The sequence below is a fragment of the Sorex fumeus genome, unplaced genomic scaffold (assembly GCF_029834395.1).
Source record: "Sorex fumeus unplaced genomic scaffold, SorFum_2.1 ptg000014l, whole genome shotgun sequence".
NCBI lineage: Eukaryota > Metazoa > Chordata > Mammalia > Eulipotyphla > Soricidae > Sorex > Sorex fumeus.
This window is the reverse complement of record NW_026606071.1, coordinates 31,285,167-31,303,863: the sequence shown is the minus strand read 5'-3', so window position 1 is coordinate 31,303,863 and position 18,697 is coordinate 31,285,167. Positions and strand designations below refer to the sequence as shown.

Here is an 18,697-nt window from a genome sequence, read left to right as displayed (position 1 = left end):
CCATGACTTGAAGGCCAGCCACACGTGCTAGGTGAAAAGGAAGCTCAGATAGAGAAGAGAGCACCAAATAAAGGGTGTTGTGAGGACCCTCCCAGGGTGGGAGAGACATGCTAAAAGTAGTCTATAGACCAACCATGATTGCCACTCAATGCCTCTCTTGCAAAACACAGTACCCAAAAGAAGAAAGAGAGAACAAGGGGGAATGCCCTGCCACAGCGGCAGGGTGGGATGGGGGGGATGGGGGGTGGGAGGGATGCTAAGACCCGTGGTGGGGGATGATGGGCACTGGTGGAGGGATGGGTACTTGATTATTGTATAACTGAAACCCAAGCACAAAAATTTATAAGTCTATAACTGTACCTCATGGTGTTTCAATAAAAAAAAAGATAAATAAATAAATTAAAATTTTTAAAAAAGAAATATTAACTTTAAGGGAAGTTTACTGAATAAGAATACATCACAAATTTATTCAGTTCTTTACTTTTAGAGAAGTTTCTCCTCTGTCGAAATTGTTGCACAACTTAATTTTTTTTGCTCTGTTTTTTGTTTTGAGACCTCATTCAGTTGTGCTCAGGGCTTACTCCTGGTTCTGTGCTCAAGCATTATTCCCAGAGGATCTCAAACTATATGTGATTCTAGGGATAGGGACCATGTACAAAAGCAAGTGCCTTACCACTGTATTATCTCAGTGGCCCTTTAATTCCTCACTCTGCCCAGACAAATCAGGTCAAGAATTAGCTGGGAAATTATACTGACAACAAAATTAGCAACAGTAATGACTGCTGTTACTCTTAAATCTCCAGGTTTATTTCCACCTAAAGTCTTTGTTTATTAAACATATCTATAATAAAGAACACTTGTTATCTTGATGGCATACCATCTACCTATATTTCATGACTATACCTAAACTGTCAACCTTAGAAAGGACTTAATTCATTACTTTATGGGCTTGACTAGCACAAAATATAATCACCTAAATCGTAAGCAAATATACACCATTTTTCTGGTATCAGAGAGGTACAACATTATTAATATAATGAAGCAGAGAATATTTCATAACTTTCAATTGAGAGGTCATGAAATTTCTAGATATGAATACAAAACTATCATATCCTGGCTACCAAATCTATTATAAAACTTAAATGTACTTCTTATTTTAGAGTAGATAAGATTTAAATAAGGTTACAAATATACTTAAGAATTTATATAAACCCTGTCCCATGTTGCTCTGTATACATCATGCACTTACTTCCTCATTACTTGTCTCAAGTAATGAATCAACATGTTATTATTAAATATTTTATTACTTAACAAAATAATACATTATGTTCTAATTTCATTGAAAATTAAACAGTCTTCTCTTTTTTTCCCTCCAAGGTCCCATTCAGGACACTATCTGACATTAAGTCATCATGTATTCTTAGCCTCCTTTGGACTGGGACATCATCCGCATTTGTCCCTGTATTTGATGATCTTGAAAATTTTGATGAATACCTGGTCTAGTAATATTTTACAAAATGTTCATGTGTATTAACTTATGTAATGTCCTCTCATAGCTAGCATGAAGTTACAGGCTTTGAAGGGAAATACTAGTGGACAGTTCCATTTGCATATCACATAAGGTATGAGGACAAGATATTAACACTGATATTAGCCTTTATCAGTTTCCTGAAGTAGTACATGCCAGGTCTCTCTATGGTACAGCCCTGCCCCCCAGATCACACCCATCCCCCATTTTCACTTTACCTTTGGATGCAAGTTAGTAAGTAGAGACAAAAAACAGAAGTATCAACTTTTACTTTCCTAAATTAGTTACTATATATAACATCTGGTGTTATGTCCAGTTTATGAACTCAGTCATTCACACAATTAGGAATGCAAATATTTATTTTACATTCAAAATTATGACATAATACTACATTATTTTCTAAGCTGTTCCAAACTTGACTCTTGGTAGCTTTTTCAGATTGATTCCTATAATGATCAATTCCATTAATTGCTATTTAATGCTAACAAAACCTTACTGCACCCATTTCCCTTTCTATCCCACCTCCTGATACAAAAAGTGTGAATGTTTCCACCTTCAGCACTAGTGAGAGGTTCAGACTGAAGGAGTTCCTCACACAAGAGCCTTCACTTAGTCCCCCAATGTAATAACCATAAATAAAAAACCCATGTCAGTTTCCTATCCTTACTACAGTACATTTCAGAGCTGAATGGTGAGTGTGTGTGTGTGTGTGTGTGTGTGTGTGTGTGTGTGTGTGTGGTCTCTCCAGAGAACTCAATCATGTAAATGACTAAGTTTCACATCCTCTTAGTTTTCAGACCCTCTTGGTGTCCTTATGGTACCTTCAATCTCAGTGTTAAAACTAAATGTGTTTTTATACATGCCCAAGGCATGTTCCTTTCCTACTCCACTGTTTTATTGGGTTTCTATTGCTTTCTTTTAATTTCTTCATTCCTTCCTTTTGTGCTTTCTTCCTTCCTTTCATCTGACCCACTTCCATCATTCATTCAATTTTTAAATTTTACTTCTTGAACAATTAATGGCTTAACAAGAGGCTTAAAATGCTCTAAAGTTATCTGGTATTTTTCTTTCCAACTTTATAATCTTCCACATCTCTAAAGAGTTATACTCCTTTTAATAAAGAATGGCATTACAGACTACTATCTGAGCATTTTGGGGTGTCATTATTTTTGATGTGTCATTACTTCTAGACCAGCTGAGCAAACAGATATAGAAAATATAACTATAAAAATATAAAAGCAAAGCAATAGGGAAAATGTTTGTATAATTTCTATATTAGATAATAGAAATATTAATATATTTCATATATTTTCACTAATTATCTGAAACAATCTATATGCCCAATGAAAGATGAACAGATGAAGTAGTTCTGAAGTCTTCACACACACACACACACACAATAAAAAACTGCGTAGTTAAAAAAAATGATGAAATTGTGCACAGGAACTGATTAAAGTGTTAGCTCTAGGTAAGCAAATTAAGTCTGATGGAGAAGGACAAATACCAAACGATGATCTCACTCGTATGTGGAACAGAATAGAAAAAACAGAGACAGTATCTGACAATGACAAACTCTGGCCTTCACTGTCACTGTCACTGAACTCCACTTGTTCATTGATTTACTCGAAGGGGCCCAGTAATGTCTCCATTGTGACGATTGTTACTGTGTTTGGCATATTGAATACATCACAGGTAGCTTGCCAGGCTTTGCCATGGGGCAAGATACTCTTGGTAGCTTGCTGGGCTCTCCGAGAGGGTCAGAAGAATCGAACTCGGGTCAGCCATGTTGACCACTTGCAAGGCAAACGCCGTACCCACTATGCTATCGCTCCAGCCCAAACTCTGGCCTTAGGTTATAAAATCACTTATGAAAGAGTATGAGTAGAGTTTTGAGGGAATGCAGACCAAACTAAAGGTAGGAACAATGATTAGAGACATATGGACACTTTGGTTGTAACAGGGTGCAACAAATTTATTGTGCAACAAATATCTAGTGGTCATTTTTGCCACTCAGTATCTTAAGTTGAGTGTATTATGACTCTTCTGCACTCTAATGTAGGTGTCAGATATTTACCCAGTCCTTTTGATAACTGGAAAATGCATATAACTTTGGCCCTATAAGTCATGTGTACCCATTTTGAATTGTGAAAATAAAATCTGGTGGTATAAAGAACCAAGTACAATGCAAACTTTAACCTGTGATGGAAATTGTTTCAAAGAGTTACACCAATACAGAAGACTAACAGTGGTCAGCATACTGAAATCTATGGTGAAAAAAAATGGGATCTCCTACAAAATCTCACCTCTTCAAATAATGCTCTATCTACCATCTTGAGCAGATTAAAAAGAAAGAGGAAAGCCATTTCTAAAGCTAAACTTCTTCTTCTTAGATATAAGAAATAGGCTCTATCGAATTCCAATTAGTCATAGTGGTGGTGGTGGTAGTAGTAGTAGTAGTAGTAGTAGTAGTAGTAGTAGTAGTATAATTCATGAGTATTTTCAAATTGCCTCAATAAAATCAGTGAAAAGAAAAGAGTAAAATCATTCAGAAAGATATAGTATCCTGTGGGCTGGAGTGATAGCACAGCGGTAGGGCGTTCGCCTTAACAAGCGGCCAACATGGCCGACCCGAGTTCGATTCCTCCACCCCTCTCGGAGAGCCCGGCAAGCTACCGAGAGTATCCAATATGCCAGACACAGTAACAACAAAGTCTCCAATGGAGACGTTACTGGGCCCGCTTGAGCAAATCGACGATCAACGGGAGGGCCTTTACCTTTACCTTTATAGTATCCTGTGAATTTCCAAGAGAAAACAGCATGGTGGCACACAGGGAATGTGAGTATTCGGTGCTGGAGACCCTTCCCTTGGCCAGCCCATGGCAACAATGAATGAAGGACCAGGATTAAAGGAGAAAAAAGGTCCCCAGGCTGGTAGTCAGATTATTTCTCTCCTCCCCAACATAGTCCAATCTCTTCCTTACTGCATAGTCATAGTTTTAGTTTTGGTCATAGTCCCAGTCATCATAGTTTCATCATCCTAGTCTCCTCGTAGACTTAACTAGATAGAAGATAGAAGACTTAAGGTAAAGTCCGCTATCTTTTATCTGGTTCTTCTCATCATAGTCCCCACTCTCCCTTTATGGCATAATTATATAGAAATTATGAAGGGTGGGAGCAGACATAGGTAGGGTTGCACACTGTCATAACAACAGACAGAAGTAAAGCCACTCTTAAAGGTGAAGGAGATTAACTCAAGGACAAAACCTCATCTGAGGGTTCAGCACTCCAGATTACTAGAAGATCTGCTCAAGGGCAGGATTCCATCTAGGGTGTATTGCTTTCTCCTTTCCTCAGCTAGCAATCTATTTAAACAATCATAGTGAATTTACTTCTCTTAATATTTCTAGTCATTTTGTATGAACACAGTAAGAGATATATTAATCTTAAAGGTTGGCTCTTCCTGGGGATATTTCGCCATATATTCAAGACCACAGTCCTCAGGCCAGGATAGTCTTTCAAAACCCCAGCAGGATCTTTATTCAGTTACTTCTTTTTGGGTCATGACAGAGTTTTTTCCATGACCATGCTCTTAGCTTATTATACTACTGTTGTGGCACTTACCTTGTCCCTTCACAATGACCCTTTCCAGGGTAGCTTACAGCGTTCCCTGGGTCCATCCAGTCCCTTCATTGGAACCCTCATTATGGGGGTGTTAAGAAGTAAGGGCAAGTGAGGCTTAAGTCAGGTAAATATGATGGATGTCCAGGAGTAAATATTATTTGGGATCAATTAACTTCCATGTTACAAAGCATAGCATCAAATGTCTTCCTGTATATATAGAAAAAAGGATATTGCTAGAAAAGCAATATAGGATTAATAGTGCTTGATGGAATTGGGTATGTTTCAGGGGCACTGTTAGAGTCACTCTTAGTCACTATAGTCACTGTTAGAGTCACTCAATAAACCTCAGCTCCTTGCGGGAGGAAAGAGGACAACCAATGTTACCCAACAATATCCTATAGAATAAAGAAGCATATGGGGTGTTGTACTTGAGAGAGAAAAGAAGTTAGACAGTGGTAACCTGATTTACTCCTCCAGCTAAAAATTCATGTAGGGTTTGTTGGAAGGGAAGGATATATAAAGTCACGTAGTTCAAAAGTGCTACAAAAATAGACTATACTTATTCCTGGCTTCTTATGTAATAGTCTAGAAAAAATGACAAGTACTTAATGAGAAGTACTGTTTTAATTGGGAAAACACAACACAATATAGGTAGTTTGAAGACTAAATAAAAGAGGTGTGTCGATATATTTATAGTTCTTAAATGACTTCCAAATAATAAAATTAAAAAGATGAAAATTAAGACAAAGAGGTCACAGGATTTAAGACTTTTAAAAACACTGTGCAGATATTATGGCTTTGGGAAAGGATAACAGCCCCCCAAGAGCCACTCCCAATTATAGGAATGGGCTAGAGTGATAGCACAGTGGATAGGGCGTTTGCCTTGCAGCCGACCCAGGTTCGATTCCTCTGTCCCTCTCGGAGAGCCCGGCAAGCTACTGAGAGTATCCCACCTGCATGGCAGAGCCTTGCAAGCTCCCTGTGGCATATTGGATATGGCAAAAACAGTAACAACAGGTCTCACAATGGAGACGTTATTGGTGCCCACTCAAGCAATTCTATGGACAACGGGAGAATAGTGCTATCGTGCTATAGTGCAACATAGGAATAAGACTAAAGCACAGACACTACACCATAAAAGCCAAGAAAATAGCATATTGACTTCAGGAAATTCCTTAATGTTAAGGACTATATGAAGAAAAATGAGAGATGATGCCCTTTGAATAAGGAAAACTAACAGTAACCGCTATGTTTCGCTGAAACAGACTGCTAGCATAACTTTCAAACTTTCTATGTTTACTGTCTACTGTTTACTGTGTTTACTGCTTAAAACCAAAACACCTGTATTACCTCGGAAAGATCTAAATGATTTTTAATAGGAGACTGTATTTTCCTTTGCTTCATCAGGCACGGAGAACAAAATACATTGCAAATAGTAATGAAACATTTATTTGGGCAAAAAACAACTGCATTAATTTAATTCAGTTTCATAGAGATAATAATTTTTCTTTCTTAGGCATTTAAATTTTAGACACATAAAAAACACCAAGCAACTTTACCCTGTTCAATTGGAATTCAGAAATACTTCTCTCAAGTTTAGATTTTATAACTAAACCAGTAGGAAGTGATTTAAAATTCAAATATTATATGTGTATTAAATATGTTCTCAATAGGAGTCTTGAGTTTTCTCCTCATATTACAGACAAATTTATGTGCTATAAAGGAAGATAATGGCCTATATCTCGTAGTAGATGAGCGAAATGCACATTATTTGTCATTTTCAGATGAATAAATCAACAATCTTGAGGAGAGGATAAGCTAACAAGATGACTGCAAGGTTTTGCTACACTGAATAGTGAAATTCAGTTTGTGTGGTCTGTCCAAGATGCCAAGGTACATATGTTCACTTGATAGTATATGACTAGACCACTGATAAATTCCTCCTGGGAAAAGAATAACAGATAATCAGGAGTTCAAGGGTTAAGAAAAGTTGAACAGAGAGCAGAACTCTAAAATGAACCTGAAGCATGATAAGAAGTAAGAATACTATCAAAAGAGATCCCAGTTCTCAATTGTTCTACAGTTGTGCCCACAGAAGCTATGAGAAAGGCTTAAAGGATCAGGATGAAGAAATTTTGTCATACAATGCCATTTAAATGCAAAATATATTAAACTATGCATTCATTAGCATCAAATGGTAAAAATCAAGTACAAGGAATCAAAGAGACAAACATCTACATTTTAGTAGCTAAGAACTACACTCAAGAAAACACAAAATAAACTTGATTAAAACATATTTTAACAATAAAATCATCCTTTTCTAGCTTATGGAAAGTTTGGCCAAAAATGAAAATAATAAAAAATGTTAAGCATCATTGCACTTTTATATTGTCTAATAAATTTGTTACATATTTTTAATGTGGTCCATAAATATTTCATTTCATTTTTCTTGCCAGAGGTTGCTCATCACTGCACTATGGCTATACAAAACCCCGAAGGAAGGAAGAAAACTGATGTCAATAGCAAAATAAGTAATCGTGTAAGTAGGTGTGTCACCCATTCATTTGGAGATAAATGGCAAAGTTTTATTCATTTCCTCACATAAGTTTGGAAATCATATCCACAATGTATAAATTTATATTTAAGCATTTAATTTTAATATGTATACATTAAAGTTAACAAAATATTTTTCTGAATATTTCCAAATAGCCCCCCTTTTGTGCTACAGCATGAAAATTAATGGCAATCTATTTATCTCATATATAAGTCAATATCTCTAATTTACTTTTGTTAAAAAATAAAAAGTTACAATACTCTGAGAAAGCTTTGAACTATCTTTTTACCTGCATGACTTCTTTGTCTCTTTCCAAGGTTTTCAGCATTTTCTGCCTCAGTAAATTGTGATGCTTCTCATGCAACACCCTTATAGTCGGTTCATAAGAAGCATAATGTAATTTTAACCTATGAAAAATAAAAGGCCAATTACATCTTAAAGGGTAATTGTATTAAATCAGTGATTTCCATCTAACATCTATACCATTTATTTTTTAAATTGGGTAAAAGTGAATACTTGTATAAAAGTCAGTACAACAGAAGCCAGTGTTATCAGTATTTCCTTGAATGGAAGTTCTTTGAAAATGAGTGGGAGTACAGAAGTCACATTTCTCTTTTGTGAACTAATTCTCTGTTTTCAACTTGCAATTTTAAGTATACACTTGGAAGATTTTAAGTATATACTTGAAAAGCATATACAACATTTAAGTATAAACTCGGAAACTTGGAAGATTACAGTTATTCAGCAAGGGAAAATATCAGTTTCTTTAGTCACTCTCACATGGCATAATGGTATATATATATATTTTTATATATATATATACACATACGCATACACATATATACTGATAATTATGGATATGTGTATCAGCAATTCATCTAAAATATATATCAATATTATCTGGTAGTTGAGTGGTTTCTAGTATGAAATATATATTTATATATATATATTTATATATATATTTATATATATAGACTTCATTAGAATTCTTAAAGAAGTTATATAAGATAACTTGTGTTATATACATTTTCTTTAGGAGAAAATATGTGGAAGTTGAAATACTGGGTTCTAGTTTACATATTCATCAACACTTGCTGACTTTCCAATACTTCGTGATGATTTGTTCTCCCTAAATTTTGCCACTTTTATTCTTAATTGTCTCAGTTTTATTGTACTTTCAAAAGAGTAACATGATTTTACTGTTCTTTTTTTCTGGTTTTCCCTTTACTAGTTTTTTGGATTCTGAACTTATTTTTTATAATTTTATTTGTATTCATTTTTCCCATTTTGAGGTCCTGTCACTGTTACTGTCACTGTCCTCCCATTGTTCATCGATTTGCTCGAGCAGGCCCAGTAACTTCTCCATTTTGAGACTTTGTTGTTACTGTGTTTGGCATATCGAATATGTCACAGGTAGCTTGCCAGGCTTTTGCTGTGAGAGCGAGATACTCTCGGTAGCTTGCCGGGCTCCCCGAGAGGGGCGGAGCAATCGAACTCAGGTTGGCCATGTTGGCTGCTTGCAAGGCAAACGCCCTAACCGCTGTGCCATCACTCCAGCCCATTTTGAGGTCCTAAGATATAAAATTAAATCACCGATTTTTCCTTATTTTCTAAGAAAATAGAAAGTTTACCATTTTCACTTTGGAAACTGATTTGACTGCATCACACCACTTAATATATTGCACTCCATCACCTGAAAATCATTTTCTCATTCCTTCTTTGGATCATTGGTTAAAGTCAAATATATTTGGGGGATTTTTCACAAGAGCTCTTTAATTAATTTCAGTCTGGTTGTAGTAAAAAAAATACATTTTACGTAGTATTACTTCTTTGAAATGTATACTGATTTTTTATAGTTTTGAATACAATATATTTTGTGAAGATTCCATGTGTACTTGACAGCTCAAAACATATTCAAATATCAGCTAGTCCCCATTAATTGTGGTGTCTTGATTTATATAGATTAGGAGAAATTTTGCATATTTTTCTAATAATTGATAACATCATTAAAATATTCTATTGTAACTTTTCCCTAGCTTATCTTTTTTATTTCATTTGGATTTGATTCATATATCTTGAAGCTCTTATATTAGAATCCTGATGTTTATTTTCTATGGATTCTGAAGCACTTTCCAGTAGAACTCAGCCCACCACTGCAGCCTTAGGTTTCCGAGCAGTTCTGAGGGCTATCAGAATGACCCCAGAGTGATTGGGGTCACCATGACCATACTCCACAGATATTTCTGTGCTAAGGATTAAATCGGGATCTCACACAAGAAATGTACCCTAGGAACTGTCCTCCAAGTATTGAACCAAGTACAGGAAGGACTTCACAACTCCATACAATTCATATGAAGACAGTCACAGTTCTTTTACTAAACTATGCATAATCATACTTGCAAGACTATATACTAAAAAAAGATACCTTAAGGAGATTCAAAGCAACAATATCATTATTCTTTTAAAAAGGGTGTATGATAGGAAATAAATAGGTTCCTGAGAAACTCAGCTTCAAAGTGAGCTTATTCTATTCTTAAAGTCAATTAGTGATTGATATCACAGTGGTACTAAGTGAATACAGAGATATTTAGCAGTAAAAGTAAGGCATCATGGTACAGTCACCACAACCCAACCCTCTGATATATGAGAAACTGATAGTGCCCTAAGGCTCTAGTTTTCTTTTTAGCCTTCCAGCATTTTTGCTTGCGAATTTTTCATTGTAAATATTATCAGTTCAAGAATTTTAATTTGGCTCTTGTTAATTTCCATTTTACTATAAATTACCTAGCCTGTTTGTTTATTTCATTCATCATTTTCTTTAAAGATCTAACAATTAATAACAGCTGTTTTGAAGTACTAATCTACTAATCCTATTATTTCTGTCATTTCTATCTTTTACTACTTTTTCTAGTTACAGGACACATGTTTTTATTTTTAATATGTGATACATAGTTTTATTTTATATATTCTATTTTTATGAATATATAAAATATATGAATATATAAAATATATATATATGGAGCGATAGCACAGTGGGTAGGGCGTTTGCCTTACACTCGGCCAACATGGCCGACCCGAGTTCGATTCCTCCGCCCCTCTCGGAGAGCCCGGCAAGCTACCGAGAGTATTCGATATGCCAGACACAGTAACAACAAAGTCTCCAATGGAGACGTTACTGGGCCCGCTCGAGCAAATCGATGATCAACGGGAGGGCCTTTTTTATTTTTATGAACAAGGCATTAGTATTTTTTTCTTGTATGTCAGACATACATTTTATTACGGTACATTTCCTTAAAGAGTTTTGTACTAGCAGTTGATTTCTGTTCTGGCAGAACAATTAATTGCTGGAAGGTCAGACTGACTGTTTCAAAATCTACACTATAAGCTCAGTAAGCATTTTTAGAACAATTCTATGGTAATCCTTACCTAGGACTAGAATATCACTGCGACTATGGTATGGTTTACCAAGGGGATAAACTGATGGCTGAGAGTATTCTTTGAGGCTCTTTTTTTTTTTTTTTTTAATTTATTTATTTATTGAATCATTGTGGGAAAAGTTACAGAGCTTTCGGGTTTAGGTCTCAGTCATGTAGATACCAAACACATTTCCCTTTATCAATACTCATTTTTAACCCCGAACCCCAATAGACCCCCACCTCCCACCCCTCCCAATTCTTTGTGAGGCAGATGAGTTCTAGTTAATACTCTATCTACTTTGACTAGATAGATTATTTCGATAGAAGATGCACAATTATTGTTTAGAGTTTACGACCCCCCCCCCCCAATCAGACATGCTGAAACAGCGTTGTGAAATGATTTGCTTTCTACAACTTGGTTTAAGAATAAAATGATGTCGCGCGGCTGCAATAGCGGCCGCGCGGTTTTGAATTTCTGCTATTTTACTTATTGACCCTGGAAGAATTTCTATTAAAAGTTAGCTAGTTAAGAGATTGGTTTCTGTGCCCTGGAGTCGTGGCCGTGCCGGAGAGCCGCTCGTGGGGGGCAGCTGGCGACCTCGGTGGGGCGTGGGGGACGGCCCACAAAGCCCCCCTTCCCATGAGGTCCCTGCCGCTCCCCCCCCGAGCCCGGCTCAAACCCGCTTTCCACAAGGCTCCCGTGCGGCCGCCATCTTTCTTTCCAGAGAGGAGCGCGCGGGCTGGTCAACGCCCTTCCCCCTCCGGGCAGGCTTGGTGGCGCGGATCAACACAAGTCCATTTGCTTTTCTGCTCCAAGCGGCTGGTTCTCTGTGCTAAGTCCTTGTGCCTCCGGGGCCGTGGCCGTGCCAGAGAGCCGCTCGTGGGGGGCAGCTGGCGACCTCGGTGGGGCGTGGGGGACGGCCCACAAAGCCCCCCTTCCCATGAGGTCCCCGCCGCTCCCCCCCCCGAGCCCGGCTCAAACCCGCTTTCCACAAGGCTCCCGTGCGGCCGCCATCTTTCTTTCCAGAGAGGAGCGGGCGGGCTGGTCAACGCCCTTCCCCCTCCGGGCAGGCTTGGTGGCGCGGATCAACACAAGTCCATTTGCTTTTCTGCTCCAAGCGGCTGGTTCTCTGTGCTAAGTCCTTGTGCCTCCGGGGCCGTGGCCGTGCCGGAGAGCCGCTCGTGGGGGGGCAGCTGGCGACCTCGGTGGGGCGTGGGGGACGGCCCACAAAGCCCCCCTTCCCATGAGGTCCCCGCCGCTCCCCCCCCGAGCCCGGCTCAAACCCGCTTTCCACAAGGCTCCCGTGCGGCCGCCATCTTTCTTTCCAGAGAGGAGCGGGCGGGCTGGTCAACGCCCTTCCCCCTCCGGGCAGGCTTGGTGGCGTGGATCAACACAAGTCCATTTGCTTTTCTGCTCCAAGCGGCTGGTTCTCTGTGCTAAGTCCTTGTGCCTCCGGGGCCGTGGCCGTGCCAGAGAGCCGCTCGTGGGGGGCAGCTGGCGACCTCGGTGGGGCGTGGGGGACGGCCCACAAAGCCCCCCTTCCCATGAGGTCCCCGCCGCTCCCCCCCCCGAGCCCGGCTCAAACCCGCTTTCCACAAGGCTCCCGTGCAGCCGCCATCTTTCTTTCCAGAGAGGAGCGGGCGGGCTGGTCAACGCCCTTCCCCCTCCGGGCAGGCTTGGTGGCGCGGATCAACACAAGTCCATTTGCTTTTCTGCTCCAAGCGGCTGGTTCTCTGTGCTAAGTCCTTGTGCCTCCGGGGCCGTGGCCGTGCCAGAGAGCCGCTCGTGGGGGGCAGCTGGCGACCTCGGTGGGGCGTGGGGGACGGCCCACAAAGCCCCCCTTCCCATGAGGTCCCCGCCGCTCCCCCCCCCCGAGCCCGGCTCAAACCCGCTTTCCACAAGGCTCCCGTGCGGCCGCCATCTTTCTTTCCAGAGAGGAGCGGGCGGGCTCTCTTTGAGGCTCTTTAGAAAACACATATTACTAGCTCGTCTAGGCAATTAAATATTGATATTATTCTTAAGTATTGAAAACAGAAAGGTTATCTGAAAAAATACCAAGAATAACTTTATTACTATATAATTTGATTTTTTTAAAACTAGGGCTCCTTATGATTAGAGATATATTATGAATTTTTTAAGTTTTCTGCAAACCAAATATTCTTTTCACCATGATAATAAATTTAACAATAGGGTGTTTTACTTTATAATAGAATATTACAAGTATTTTCTTTTTTATAATACTAAGCAAAATATATTTGAATACAAGTATAATATATTTTTAAACATAGACAGAGAATAAACTGTTCAAAAGCACAAAAATATACTTATGCTAGAACTAAAACAGCAAAGCAGCTACAGTGAGCAACCAAGTTTTGGCTGCCATAACTGTATACAAATTACTTTTAGGATGTCATCATCCACATCTGAAGCAGACTCATAGTCTCATAGAGTGGGAGGGAAATAAAACCTGAGATCTCTGGAAGAATGTACTATAATTTAAATTCACTTTTTTGAGTTGTTGTGTGTATATGTCCACATACACACACACTTGATCACTTGTTCACTTGATCCCCCGTTATTCATCGATTTACTTGAGCGGGTGCCAGTAACGTCTCCATTCATCCCTGTTGCATGCTAGCGTATCCCAATGGCATCTGTTCGTTCTAGGAACATGCAGAGCCTCAAACCAATCATTCAGGGTCTTGTCAAAGAAGTCTGACCATCTGGTAGGTGGGCATCCACACAATCTTTTGATGTCCTGTGGAACCTAGTCAGTAATGGCTCTAGTCCAGTGGTTGTCTCCCTGATTCTTGAGTGTTGACAGAGATTCTATCTCTCATTTGAGTGAAGCGTGATATTCCAAGCATAGCTCTTTTGATTCATCTTTGAGAGACCCGAATAGTGTTCTCATCCTATACACATCCTACACACATACACAAACTACAAAAATTTTTTGAGCTTTTTTCCCTGAAGCAAATATGTATTTATAAATTCACAGTAATTGTCTTTGAACAAGAATAAAAAAATTTAAATAACTTCAATGTAAGTTCAAAAGAGTCACAAAACTCTACATTGTCTGGAATTTTGACAAGTTCACAATTTTTTAAAATTAATTTTAAAATGCAATTATAAAATCAGTTAAAAAGAGTAGTTTTTCCCCACTGAGGATGATGCTTGCCAGAGGCTTCTGGTAGATGGCTTTAACTAAATTGAGGAAAGTCCCTTCTATCCCCATTTTTGGCAAGGGTTTTCATCATAAATGGGTGCTGGATCTTGTCAAATGCTTTCTCTGCATCTACTGATATGATCATATTGTTTTTATATTTTCTTTTGTTGATACAATGGACTATGTTGATTGATTTCTGAATGTTAAACCATCCTTGCATCCCCAAGATGAATCCCACTTGGTCATGGTGTATGATCTTTTTGATGAGTTGCTAAATTCTATTTACTAGTATTTTGTTGAGAATCTTTGCTTGCATGTTCATCAGGCATATGGGCCTGTAGTTTTATTTTCTTGTGCTGTCTTTTTTTCCTTTTGGTATTAGTGAGATATAAGATTCAAACTTTTGGTATTAGAGATATATGAACGTCACAGAAACTGTTTGGGAGAGTTTTTGTTTCTTCAATTTCCTGGGAAAGCTTAAAAAGAACTGGTAATAGATCCTCTTTAAATGTTTGGAAAAATTCGCTAGTAAATCCATCTGGACCTGGGCTTTTGTTTTGGGGAAGACTTTTGATTACAGTTTCAATTTCCTTGATGTTAATAGAACTATTCAGGTATTCTAGATATTCTTGATTCCGCCTTGGGCGATTATAGGAATCCAGGAGTTTATCCATTTCTTCTAGGTTCTCTTGTTTTGTGGCATACAGAAGCAGTCTCTGATGATCTTTTGAATTTCTTTGGTTTCTGTTGTGATATCCCCCTTCTCATTTCTGATTTGGTTTATTAGGGTTCTCTCTCTCTTTCTTTGTGAGTCTTGCTAGTGCTTTATCTATTTTGTTTATTTTCTCAAAGAGCCAGCTCTTGGTTTCATTGATATTTAGGATTGTTTTTTTGGGTTTCCATGTTGCTGATTTCTGCTCTAAGTTTTTTTTATCTCTTTCCTTCTGCCTGGTTTGGGCTCCTTTTATTGGTCCTTTTCAAAGATCTTGATCTGTGAAGTCAAGTTGTTTTATGTGGGCCCTTTCTTCCATCCTGAGAAATCTTGCAGAGCTATAAATTTTCCCCTTAACACGGCTTTAGCTGCGTCCCATAGGTTCTAGTAGCTCGTGTCTTCATTCTCATTTGTTTTCAGGTATCTTTTGATTTCTTCCTTGATTTCTTTCCTGACCCACTCGTTGTTCAACATTGAGTTGTTTAATTTCCAGATGTTTGATTTGGTTCAGTGCTTTGTGGTCTGAGAAGTTATTTGATACAATGTCTGTCTTCCTGATTCTTTTGAGGTATGCTTTGTGGCCCATCACATGCTCTATTCTGGAAAATGTTCTTTGTGCACTGGAAAGGAATGTGTATTCTTTTATTTAGGGAGGGGGGGTTGGGGGGGCGGATAAAGTCCTCTATAGATCTATTGTCTTATTATCTAGTTCTTACTTGGAGAACCTGGCAGGCTACCAAAAGTATCCTGCCCACATGGCAGAGTCTCGCAAACTCCCCATGGCATACTCAATATGCCAGAAACCAGTAATAATGATGACTCTCATTCTCCTGACCCTGAGAGAACCTCGAATGTGGCACTTTCTAAAATCCTAGGGCTAGGACGAAGGAGACGTTACTGGTGCCTGCTCAAAGAAATTGATGAACCACAGGATGACAGTGATACAGTGATAGATCTATTAGCCCTCTGTCTTCTAATTCGTCCTTCAGAGTCATTATTTCCTTGCTGAGTTTTAATATTCTTGATCTATCCAGGGGTGATAAGGCAGTGTTGAAGTCTCCAACTACTATTGTGTTGCTTGGTGTGTCCTTCTTAAGGTCTCTTAGCAGTTGTTGTAGGTATTTGGCTGGCCCCTCATTGGGTGCGTACACATTTAGGAGTGTGAATTCTTCCTGCTGTACATTTTCCTTGGTTAATAAAAAATGACCTTCACTGTTCCTTCTAATCTTTTTCAACCTTAAATCTATATTGTCTGATACTAGTAAGGCCACTTCAGCTTTTCTGAGGGGGTTGTTTGCTTGCAGGTTTATTTTCTACCCTTTGACTTTAAGTCTTTGTTTGTTGTGATTGTTCAGATGTGTTTCTTTTAGATAGTAGAATGTTGGATTCTGTCTCTGAATCCATCTTGCCACTTTGTGTCTCTTAATTAGTGAATTTAGACCATTGCTATTGAGAGAGATTATTGTTATGGGGTTTTGTGTCATCTTTTTGTAAGGGTCTTTTGTGTTTGTAGGGATTTGTCTAGTCTTACAGTAGCCCCTTTAGGCCTTCTTTTAGGTTTGGTTTTGAGTATATGAAGTTCCCGAGCTGTTGTTTATCCAGAAAATAGTGTACCCTTCCTTTGACTTTGAGTGAGAGTTTAGCCGGATAAAGCATTCTTAGTGAAGTGTTCATTTCAGTGAGTTTTTTCACTATATTCCACCATTGCCTTAGGGCTTGTAGGGTTGACTCTGATAGGTCTGCTGTGAATCTAAGAGGTGATCCTTTGTATGTGATTTCCTTCTTTGACCTTGCTGCTTGCAGCATTGTGTCTCTATTGATGGCATCCATCATTCTAACTATGATATGTCTCGGGGTGTTTTTTTCAGGATCTCTTAGCAGAACCATTCGGGCTCCTTGAATCTGGATGTCTGCACTGTCCAGCTCTGGAAACTTTTCAGCAATGATTTGTTTAACCGTGGCTTTTTCACTGGGACTGTTTCCCTGACCTTCTGGTACTATAATGATTCTAATGTTGTTCCTCTTGGAATCATCCCCTAGGACTCTGATTCATTCTAGAGCTATTTTGAGGTCTCTTGCCATTGTTTGTTGTTGCCTGTAGGCTTTTTGCAGCTAATCTTCCTGCTCACTGATTCTGTCTTCAGCTGTAGCCATTCTACTGTTGAGGGCACAGACTGAGTTTTTTATTTTATCTACCGAATCTTTTATTCGTGACATTTCTGTGCATAGCTTTCCCATTTCTGCTCTCATTTCTTCCTGTATTTTCTCACTTGTTTCTTTCATGTCCTCCTTTAATTTACTGGATATCTGTCTCAATGTTTCACTGAGTTCATTGAACATCTTCATTACTTCATATCTGAATTCTTTCTCAGAGAGCTCCCTTAAGTGAGTAACATCTAATGAGGATTCTGGACTCTTTTTATCATCCTCTCCTCATGGTGGAGATTTGCATTGTTTCTTCATGTTGGTCTGGTGGTATGGAAACTGGGAGGGGAAAGAAGATGGGGCATGGCACTGGGGATGAACCGGAAGAGGTTCAGGGATGGTGGGTGACCCAGGGTCCCAAAGGACGTTTGGGGCACATGCGCAGGGAAAGCAGAATCCCAGATTCAAATATGGACTGACCTAGGAGGGGAAGAAAACTGGGCACGGCATTGGGAACGAACAGGAAGAGGCTCAGGGATGGTGGGCGTCCCAGGGTCCTAAGATCTCTCTTTAAAGATATCCTTATTAATAGATATTCAGTTTAAGAAAAAGTAGAATAACTTCAGCATCTAGCGTATTTTTTAGTTTAAGATCACACTGACTCATAAGGAAGCATATGATTAGGAAATAATGGCCATAATAACCTACCAAAGTGAACCATCAGTATTATTACCCCCAAGTTGCACTGTCCAATATAACAGTCATTAGTCAAGTGGAGCTACTTAAATTTAAACATAAATTAATTAAAAATAAAATTAGAAAATTAATTCTTCGGTTGGACTAGCCACACTGCAACAGCTTAATATAACTTGCCATTAGCAGTGGGTATCCTATTGAATAGTGTAGACAACATTCTGGAAAGTTAGTTGGACAACAGTGCTCTAGAAATAAGCAAATTTTTAGATAAGAACCATAATTTTTTGGGGGGGAGGGGTTATATTTTGGCAAGAGAGAGGAAGGGGGAAAGTAAATTGAAAAAACTTTAAATAATGTCTAAAGCTTTACTGTAAGCCATTCAGTGTATGACTCACTCCCACCTAACACATCGCAAGTCACATCAGCATTTTGCTCTTTGCACTTTTCATAATTGCTGAACATGACTTGTCCCTTCATAGACAGATGCCTCTGAATAGGATTCACCCATGCTCTGCAAAAAGCACTTGCTCCCCTCACTCCTTTGGGTTAAAATATTAACCCAAAATATTAAATTGGGTACAAAGGAGAAGCTCAATAAATGTCAAATAACAAAGTTTATCTGAAGTCCTCTGCCATCGTAAGTTACTTAGTACTAATATCACAATAAATGTTAGCAGCTTACCCTTTGATGTCATTGACTAACTTGTTTTTTTCCTGCTCTAATCGTTTGTGGTGCATTCGATGAAAATCACGTTCCTTCTGAGTTTTCAGCAGTTCTGTTCTGGCCTTGCTGGATAATAAAATATCAACAAAAATCACTGATAGTATTTTCAATTTAACTTGTATTGCAACAATAAT

The 18,697-nt window shown here is 38.7% G+C and overlaps 1 protein-coding gene across 1 annotated transcript in view; it reads right to left on the bottom strand.

Annotated features, from left to right (window-relative positions):
• Positions 1–18,697, bottom strand: part of SPAG16 (sperm associated antigen 16) — a 1,095,878-nt gene that overhangs the window by 1,031,454 nt on the left and 45,727 nt on the right. Inside the window, 2 exon segments of the mRNA XM_056111979.1 lie at positions 7,993–8,110; positions 18,522–18,629. Coding sequence (XP_055967954.1) covers positions 7,993–8,110; positions 18,522–18,629 — 226 coding nt within the window.